We start from the raw sequence: 9,506 nt of genomic DNA on the forward strand, positions 1-9,506 counted from the left end.
ATATATATATATATATATATATATATATATATACAGATTCCTGGGTAATCTCTCAGCTAGTCGTAGTAAACCTTTCTTTCTTTGGTTTTGACACCGTTCACAGCTCTACGTATTCTCTGCCATCAGCAAAATGGGTCTAGAAGCCACCATCGGTGAGTCTATGAGGCCTTTCTTTTCTTTCACACACATTTTTTTTTTGTCCACACAGCCTTGCGAAATGAAATTTAAAAATCAACAAAGAAGCATGCAGTTTGTGTGATGTGGCTAAAATTGTCCCCATGTCCCTCTTTGGGGGATGGGGGGACAGATGGGAGGGGCCCATAGAGACTCCTGCTCCCGGACCTGAGGCCTCAGGTTTAAGGGCCAGCGTGGGAGGGTGCAGGCCCCTGGGCTGGGGTGGTGAGAAACTCAGTGCCCCGTGCAGGAGGCACTCAGAGAAGCCCGCACATGCCCCGGAAAGCAGCAGGCGGGGCTGCGGAGACCTGCACCCCCAGCATCACCAGCCCAGGGGCACCACCGTCCCCTCTTAGCTGCTCTGTCAGCTGCCATTCTGGGCACAGTTGCTATTTTTAACTTCCTGCAAGGAGCGCTGTCAAATTATGGCTCTGACACTGAGTAACTACTTCTTCTGTTGTTACACGACAGCAGTGGATTGGCAGGGATCCCATTACAAGTGATCCAAGGGCAGATTCCTGGTTCAAGGACACCATGGAGTCTCCTGGGACCCCCCGGCCCAGAAGCTTCCGCACAGAGTAGTGTGAACCAGAGGGTGGTCTGGGAAAGTGAGCCCGGGGACAGGTTGTGAGCTCGGTGGTCCCGCCATGCGGAGCTGGGCTGTGCAGCTGCGGGTGCAGAGAGGAAGCCCCGTCTGCTGCGGACGAGGCTGTGGATGGTGGTGGCATCCAGACACTCACCTGCATCGCGTCTGTGGTCCCGTCTGTGGTCCCGTCTGTGCCCGGGCGCCGGGCCTGTCAGTTCCTCTTGGCTTTTGACAACAGCTGCTGCCCATCAGGTTTGAGCAGGCGGGGACCAGGTCCTCTGAACAGAGCTTGGATCTTTGGGCAAGTGTGATTGGACTTAGAGACATCTCAGGGCAAGCTTGAAGGAAGATGTTTGCGACGCTTGCCCAGGCAGCGGCCACTCCCCGCGCGGCCTGCGTCCCGACCCGCTGTGGTGCCGGGATGCCCGCCGAGGGAGTAGCCAAGACGGTGGGGGCTGCCCGCAGGGCCCTGCTCTGCTGGCTGAACCCCCGCCCCCGGTTTCTGCCCCCGCAGCCATGCTACTCCTCAGCGGGGCCCTGGTCAGCGGGCCGTACGCACTGATCACGACCGCCGTCTCCGCCGACCTGGTGAGTGCGGGCGGCTCAGCGCAGAGCCGGGGCCAGATGCTGCCCGGGGCGGCCGCCCCTTCCGTCGTGACGCAGTGGTCTCTGCTAGTAAAACGGTCTGTCTCTATAAGCGCTCTTTCGCACATGACCAGTAAGGATGCCAAGAGTCTTCGGAAGCAAATAAGGGGACATGGCGGTCCCGTCCCATAAACAAGTGGGCTGAGGTGGTCTGAGGCCCGAGGTCCGAAGCCAGCGTCTGGCTCTCTCCTCTGAGCTGCCCTGGCAGCCCCGGAGGCTGGTGGCCGTGTGCCCCAGAGCCCCCCCCATGGGGGCCTCAGCAGAGTCCAGCCCACCCCGGGCGCCCCCTCTGTGCCCAGCCCCCTGCTGGTCTTGGGGACTTCAGGGACAAGCCCGGTGGGGTCCTGGCCCTGGGAGGACATACTCCAGGTAGGAGGCCAACATGGTAAAGAAATGGTTCGTGTACAGGGTGGTGAATGCCACGGCAGGGCCACCCAGGGCCTTGGAATCCACGGGGGCTCCTGACCAGTTCTCCCTGGAGGGGAGGCTTCTTACAGGTGACATTTGACTCTCGACCTTAGGGGCCCTGAGAGAGCAGGGCCGTCTCATCCGCCTGGTAGGAAAGACAGTCATTTCGAGCAGTGGCCACGTGCGGGCATCTGAAGGACACACTGCGGTGAAATACAGAATCCCCCGTTAGAAGGTCGCTTCCATAAATAAACGGGAGAGAAGAGGCAAGTGTCCTGCACAGAAGGGTTTATGCAGGTCCTCTGCCCTGGGGGAGGGAGAACACCTCCCCTTTCCTAAGGGCCAGCCGTGCGCAGGGACGTCCTCCCACAGAGGGCGGCGTGGGGAGGGGAAACAGAGTAACTTCTCAGGGGAGGAAGCTGACACCCCACCTCCGCCAGGGGTCGCCGTCAACACCAGCAGGGATGCGGCACGTTGACGCGCGGGTGCCGGGGAAGAGGCGATGAGCGGGGCCCTTCGCCTCCGCGGCCCCCGCCCCGAACCCACGCCCCGTCCAATTCCATCAGAAACACGTCAGACAGATCCCAAGTGAGGGACATCCTGCAAAATAGCTGGCCAGTCCTCCTCGAAACTCTCAAGGGCATCAAAACCCAGGAAAGTCTGAGAAGCTGTCACAGCCCAGAGGAGCCCCAGGAGACAGGAGGACTGATGAAGGGCACCAAAACCCAGGAAAGTCTGAGAAGCTGTCACAGCCCAGAGGAGCCCCAGGAGACAGGAGGACTGATGTTATGTGGTTTCCTGGCTGGGATCTTGGAACAGAGAGAGATTAAATTAGACACTAAAAGCCCAGGGGGTCTGGACACAGTGTAGATTTTCGTGAGTACTGCATCGGTAGTGGGTCATTCATCATGATAAACACGGCCTAAAGGTGTAAGATGTTAACACAGGGGAACGTGGGAGCAGGGTTTGCCACACTCTGCTCTCTCTTTGCAAATTTTCCGTGACTCTGAGACTATTCTAAAATTAAAAGCCTTATTTAAAATCCTGAGCAGTTCCCCAGAAGTGGTTTACAGACTTGTGGGCAGGGCGGCCGGGCGTCTCAGCCCTCTGGTCCTGCATCCCCTCCCCCAGCCAGCTCCCGAGCACCCTTGAACATTCCTGCCGGCTCCAGTGGTCCCCTCTTCCCTTCGGCGTCTCTCAGGTCCTTTCTGCATCAGACCCAGAACCCACCAGCCTCCAGCTCACTCTCCTGTTTAGAAACCACAGCAAGCCCATGCCTCTGCGGTCCCCACACCTGCTCCCGTGTCCCCTTCTCTTAGGGCCGCGGGCAGTGCGTGTGCCCGGCCCTCGGCCCTCTTAGAGCCGCCAGCCTGCCCCCGCGCGCTGTCTTCAGCGTTCCAGGCTCCTTTCTTCCAGGCAGAACCAGAAGTCCTGTCCTGACAGGTCAGCAGAACAGGAAGGAGGCGTGGGAGGGGCGCTTTGCTCTCGCTCGTCCCGGCGAGGGCTCTGGCCCAGCCTCACGCTGACAGACCGCTCCTAAAACTGCCTTTACGAAGCGTGTCCAAGCTCCTGTCTGTGTGAGCACAGACAGTTCTGGAAGGGTGTGCTCCAGCCCCGCGGCGTGTTTGCCCTCATGGAGTTAGAGGGCGGAGGAGGGACTTTCACAGATTCCAGAAAATGTGGCTTCTGGGGCATTAACTCTTCGTGTGTGTGCTTTACTTTATACTCTAGATGTATGTATACACACACAAGCACTTGTATTTTACAGGCTTTGGTTTATTTGTATAGTTTTAAGCTTCCAGGCACTATTTTTCCTGCTTTATTTTTTCCTTTTATTGTCCTCAGTTTGTGATTTTTTTTCCCCCCAAACCTATATGTGTGCTTTTTGAAAACCAGAGGTCCTGTTGGTTTTTCATTTAGGACTTGTGCCCCCTCCGTTGGTTTCTTGGGTCCTGCCCTCTTACCCGTCCCCGGGCATTTGCCACTAATCAGATACTGCAGAGACGTCTCACCCACGGCACAGAAAGCCCCAGGCAGACACGTGGATGCGGGCATTAGCCCTGGCACAGCATAGGGACCGGACGAACGCCATTCATCTTTTCATTTTCCACGCTGGCCGATACGGTGCCTCGGTGATTGTGCCGAGGGAAGATTTGTTTATTGAAGAGAATTCTAAGAACTTTTTCAAACTAGAATATATTCGGACAGGTATTTCTGATGAGTTCTTACTATTAAAAGCACTTGAAACTTTGCGTCTTCTTCCAAGGTGAGTTTGGGATGGAATAGAACTTAAATTTTCTGATGGAAATACCCCACGTTTCGCTTTGCAAAGTGATTTGGGTGAATTGTCACATAGGAGGTGTAGGTTTATTTCTGCCTCTGCTGTTGCTGGGACGTGTTTCACGTTTGTGTTTCCCTCTCTTCTAGGGGACTCATAAGAGCCTGAAGGGAAACTCCCACGCCCTGGCCACCGTGACCGCCATCATTGACGGAACTGGGTCTGTAGGTACGTGGATGCTTCTAGCCCATCACTGTGGCCCTAGGGGAGACACGTCATCACATCCTAGTTAACAGGCGCCCAGGATTCCAGTTGCCTTGGTGATATCAGGATCAGCTGGCCTTCTTACAATGTGAGCAGATCAAAAGCACATGCAAACCCAGAGCAAACAGGTGGCTGGCCCTGCCTGTCCTCTTTGGTCGGATGGTTCCAGAGGAGACCTGCGCGTGTGGCTGGCAAAACAAGGTTTCCTCGGTCTGAAAGGAGGCGGACCCAGGTTTCCTTCCAAGCCGGCGGTGGGCAGACTATGGCCCACGGGCCGCTGGGCCACTGAGTGTTTATCACAGTCATTTCAAGGGAGACAGACTCTTATTTCAATATAAATGACAGGTGAACTGGTGGGTCCCAGGGCACACAAGACTCCGAGTGTTACCAGCCCCGTTAAGGATCTTGGAGACAATGCAGTAGCATATTCTGGAGGGAAAAAGGAGCAAAATAAGCAACTCACCGCTCTGAGCTGGGCGGATGGGAGCTGGTAAACAGCAAGCCTGTCCTGATCCGTGAGTCAGAAGGCTGACAGCAACGTCCTTGACCTTCGCTGAGCCTCTTGGGAGGAGCACACAGACCGGGACCCCTCCTGCCAAGACCCCAGAGCTGCCTGCCCCGGGCTCCTGCGTCGGCGAGGGCCCCTTTCTGGAGGCACGGGAACTGAAGCTGGGAGGTGGGCTGGAGTGGCCCCCACGGCTGCTGCGGAGGATCTCGTTGCATCCTGATGCGTCACCTACTGCCCCAGGCCCCTGAAGTAGGGGGACAGTGAGAGAGAGGGCAGGCCAGGTGGGGAGGGGCCCCGGGGGGTCTGGAACACCCTTGTAGCAGTAAACCAAGCGCTTGCCGGACAAAAGCGGCTCTGTAAGCACAGTTCCACCCAATGCTGGCCTCTCCGTGGGCCCTCCTCGGTCCACCCTGTCTGGGGCGTGCGGACCGCTCCCTGCCCAGGCTCAGGGCCTCTCCCCGCTGGCCCGCCCTCCTCCGGAGCACGTCCACCTGTCTGCTCTGTACTGGGCTCTCTCCCTGCACCTGAATGGAAGCCCCAGCAGGACAGGAGTTTGTTTCGTTCTCGGTTGTACCCTGAGCCCCGAGATGGTGCCTGGCGTGGAGCAGGCGCTCAGTAAGTGGGTGAGAAGGAATTGCCCGGTGGCTCTAAGATGGGAGATCGCAGGTGGGCCGGGCGGCCTCCCATCCAGGCTGTCGGGTTCGAAGATGAGGGGCCGGGTAGCAGAGGCCGCAGCCTGCACGGCTCACTGGGACAGGGCCTCCCCGGTCCCTGCTCGTGCTGCACCGTGATAGCGGTCACCACTCTGATGTTCTCGGTGAGACCATCCCCTCGGGGGCACCTCTTGGGAACCGGGGCACGGGTCTGGGGTTAGGGAGGTAGGGCAGGGGGCCGTGCCGTGTGACGGGTGTCCGCGGCCTGCCAGCACGCGCCCCCCCGGGCTCACGTGGCCCCTGAGAAGTTTCCCACGACCTGGAAGATGCGCCGTCGGGAGACTCCTGGGCTGAGCATGGCTCTGAGGGGCTGTGTGACCCGCCCGGCAGCATCCTCTCTACCTTCTGTCCGCAGAGGCCTCTGTCTGAGTCAGTCCAGCGCCCACTGTGACACCCTTTTCTGAAAGCAAATTGGGAGCTTGGCCGGCAGCCCTGATTGCATTTTAAAGCAGAAGATGGGGGGTTAAAAAGAAGGAAATTATGAAGTAGCCTAAAGAACACATTTTTCTTGATCTCCTTCTCAAGACAAGAGGGAAGCAGAAGTCCTCGGCCCAGGGTAGAGACTCTGCGTCTCTAATCGGGGGCAGGCTCTGAGCTGCAGGAGGAACCAAAGCCCAGCTCTGAACACCTGTCACCGCTCACAGAAGGAGGGCAGAGGCTAACTCAGACCATCCCTGACCTCTGCACTCCTCTGCACTCAAAGCTGATCATCCGGAGTCATCACACCCACCTGATGGCTGCAGGTCCTGCATCCGGGGTCTGGCTGAGGCTCAGACTCCATGGGCTCTGGCAGCCCCAGTGCACCGGGACAGAGGAGGTGGTCGCCATGGAAACGGCACGCAGGCACGTCCACCACTGTCTCCCCCACTGTTTCTCTGCTTAAGTGCTGCCCAAGTAGATGGAAGCGAAGCAAGGCTCAAGCGGAAATGCACACTGTTCCAGCAGAAATTCTGTTCACAAGGGCGTTTACCCTGATGTATTTATTAAATGTTGTAAATGTTGGTTCCGACGGAGACAGAGCTTGACTAATTGTGAACAAGCTGGTGCCTTCTCTCCGTTCACCAGAGCCAGACGGTTGCAGGGACACCAGTTCATGTGTTTGGTGCGTTCGCAGGGTTGAGAACTGCATCCCAGTGGGCTGCAAGGCTGGCTGTTTCTATATGTTTATGCAGAGCGATTAAATAGAGCCCTGAATTTCTTCAAGTTAATTTTTATTTTCTCAAAGTAACACACAGTGTTACTTTAGAAACCAGAGAGTAGTCTTAGAAACTTATTATAATGCAAAATGACAGTCCCCTGCCCACGCCCCCTCCGCCCCCTCTTTCTAGAAGCCATCACTCTCGACCATTCTTTCCAGTTCTTCCCCACATACACATTTACATGTTTCTTGATCCATCACCTTTTGACCTTCTCTCCTGTCCTCCTGGCGAGGAAGCTGGGGACCCTGCTGCCCACAGCCCCTCGTCTCCTCCTCCCCAACCATCCGGACTGCTTAACATCGCTCACTCTTGAGCCCAGAAATAAACTTGAACTATACATCCTTAATATGCACATTTTTTACATTTCTGTCTCGGCTGTTCCTTCCTCTCCAGCATGGCCGGCAGCCTGCGAGGGGCCCTGCAGCCACGTGATCCCTGTGCTCTGCCTAGGACACGGCTCTCATCCCAGAGCTGCTTGTACCGCCCTCCTGCAAGCCCCTTTCCTGTCTTGCCCACGGTGGACCCCTGTTTCCTAGATCCCGTGTTTACTTCTCCTCTTTGGTGGAAAACGTCTCCTAGGAGCTTCCAAGGAATAGTTCGCAGGAGGCAGATTTGAGAGCTCGGGAGTCTGTGGGGTCTGGATTCAGTTCTCTCCCTTGATGGATAGTCTGTCTGGGTATAGAATTCTAGCTGAGAGTCCTTTTTCTTCAGAATTCTGGTGTCTTCTAGCTCCCGTTGTCACCACAGAGAAGCCCGTTGTCACCCTTAGCCCAGGCCTCCACCTCTGACCTCTGGTCTTTCCTCTTGGAGGCGGCTCACCTTACCTCTGCAGCCTCTTTGCATCCCCCATGCCCTGGGCACCTGGGGCCCACCCAGTCTGGAAACACATGCCCCGCATCCCTGGGAAAGTGTGCTGTGTTTTCTCTTTGACAAGTCTCCTCTACTGTTTTTGTCTTCCTAGAAAACCTATTAGTTGGATGTTTAACCTTCTGGATTCATCCTTCAGCTTTCTTTTTTCCTTGCCTGACGATGTCTTTGTTGTTTTCCTCTACTTTCTCAGAGATGTTCTTGGCTTTCCTTTCCAACTTCCTTACTGAACTTTTTATTTCAGGCATCACAATGTTATATTCATTAGTGTCATTCTGCCCTTTTAGTGCATCCTGTTCTTACTTCTTGGATGCAGTGTTGTGAGATTGAATCCTGTGAAATTACTGAAGTTGGATGGTTTTCAGCCACAAAAGTGGGAGTTTCGCATGATTCAACTTCTTTTTCTGTTAGTTCTCGGAGGGTATGACATTTTCCTGGGAATGTTCTTCTCCACAGTTTCTTTATTTCCTCCAGATTCCCCCTCCTCCCGGCTCGTTTGCTTTCATGTTGAGGCTTTCCTCTACACGGGTGAACCTTGGCCATCCCATCATGTATTCATATTTAAGATGGAGCCACCAACAACTCGTCAGAAGCCCTTTCTGCACGGGGGGCATGTCAGCTGCTGGTCTTTGGGGTCCGACTGGGGTCTGGAGGAGAAGCCCCCCCCGCCCAGGACCCACAGGGGTGTGACCTCACTGCCAGCATTCTTGCCACTGGCGGGTGTGTGTGGGGGTGATCACTGAGTAGTGATGCTGAGGAGGAGAAACCTGGGATCAGAGGGGCTGGAGGGTCGTATCTAACAGTTCATTATAGAAGAGTCTCAGCCAGATCCCGTTTTCTCCTGCTGCCCACCCCCCCCGCCCCCCGCCTCGTGCACTTGGGCAGTCTGGCTCTGAGCTGGGAGTCCCCGGCCCCTTCTCGTGAGCAAGGAAAACCGTACCAGTCACGCCCTTGAAATCCCATCCTCAAAAGCAGTGCCTTCTCTCATCCACCCATCTCCTTGTGGGTTTTAATTTTTTTTAACTCAGTTATGGTTCATCCTGGGGTGTTGGGGAGGGAAGAGATAAGCAAGTGTGTACAATCCACCACGTTTACCTGGAGTCCTTCTGTGACTTTAAAAAAACACAATTGCTTGTCCGATTATAAAAGTAGTAAGCACTCTTTGTGAACACTTAAAACAACATTAGCACGTCTAACGTAGGGGAGACCCTCATCACCCTATCTCTCAGAGGTTAAATCTCAGTCAGTAACTTGGTGTGAATTCTCCATGCTTCTCCCCGTTCCAAGCCCCTGAACCATCCTACACGCGTTTCATAACTTATTCCAGTCTCTCTTAGGAAAATAAACGACTGCTGCAACAAACATTCTTAAACAGATAGCTTTGGATATTTTGAGGAATATTTGCTTTCTTTTGTTTTTTCGTTTTTAAAAAAATTATTTTGACATAATTTGAGACTTACAAAAAGGTTTCAAAAATAGTACAAAGAAATCACATTTGCCTTATCATTCCCTCTCCCTCCCTCTCTCTCTCTTTTCTCTGTCTCTCTCTATACATACACACCCACACACGGGCACATATGTATACACACATGCGTGTATACTTATGCATATACACGTGCGTGTTTTTTCCCAAACCCCTTAAGAGTAAATTGCAGACAATGCTGCCCCTTTTACCAATAGCTATGTATTCAGCGTGTATTCCCCCAAAACAAGGAATTCCTGGTATAACCCCAGTACAATGATCAGAATCAGGAAGTTAACAGTGATACAGTATTAACATCTACAAATCTTATTCATATTTAACCAAAGATTTTTATAGCATAAGAATATCTAAGGTTGTGCATTAGGTTCTGACTGCTTTATA

At 54.4% G+C, this 9,506-nt stretch overlaps 2 protein-coding genes across 6 annotated transcripts in view; both read left to right on the forward strand.

Annotated features, from left to right (window-relative positions):
• SLC37A1 (solute carrier family 37 member 1) overlaps positions 1–6,484 on the forward strand; it is a 61,640-nt gene extending 55,156 nt beyond the window's left edge. For 4 of the 5 annotated variants that reach the window (XM_055086437.1, XM_055086435.1, XM_055086436.1 and 1 more), the window contains 4 exons: positions 104–152; positions 1,275–1,348; positions 4,241–4,319; positions 6,102–6,481. In XM_055086437.1, coding sequence (XP_054942412.1) covers positions 104–152; positions 1,275–1,348; positions 4,241–4,319; positions 6,102–6,136 — 237 coding nt within the window. In that variant the 3' untranslated portion in view covers positions 6,137–6,481. Of the gene's footprint in view, positions 1–103; positions 153–1,274; positions 1,349–4,240; positions 4,320–6,101 lie in introns of all 5 variants that reach the window. The other variant, XM_055086438.1, reaches the window with a different exon arrangement.
• The window catches only part of CBS (cystathionine beta-synthase), a 28,315-nt gene continuing 25,211 nt past the window's right edge, over positions 6,403–9,506 (forward strand). Inside the window, exon 1 of the mRNA XM_028493176.2 lies at positions 6,403–6,419. Coding sequence (XP_028348977.2) covers positions 6,403–6,419 — 17 coding nt within the window. The remainder of the gene's footprint in view (positions 6,420–9,506) is intronic.

This window comes from Physeter macrocephalus, chromosome 8, assembly GCF_002837175.3.
Source record: "Physeter macrocephalus isolate SW-GA chromosome 8, ASM283717v5, whole genome shotgun sequence".
Lineage (NCBI taxonomy): Eukaryota > Metazoa > Chordata > Mammalia > Artiodactyla > Physeteridae > Physeter > Physeter macrocephalus.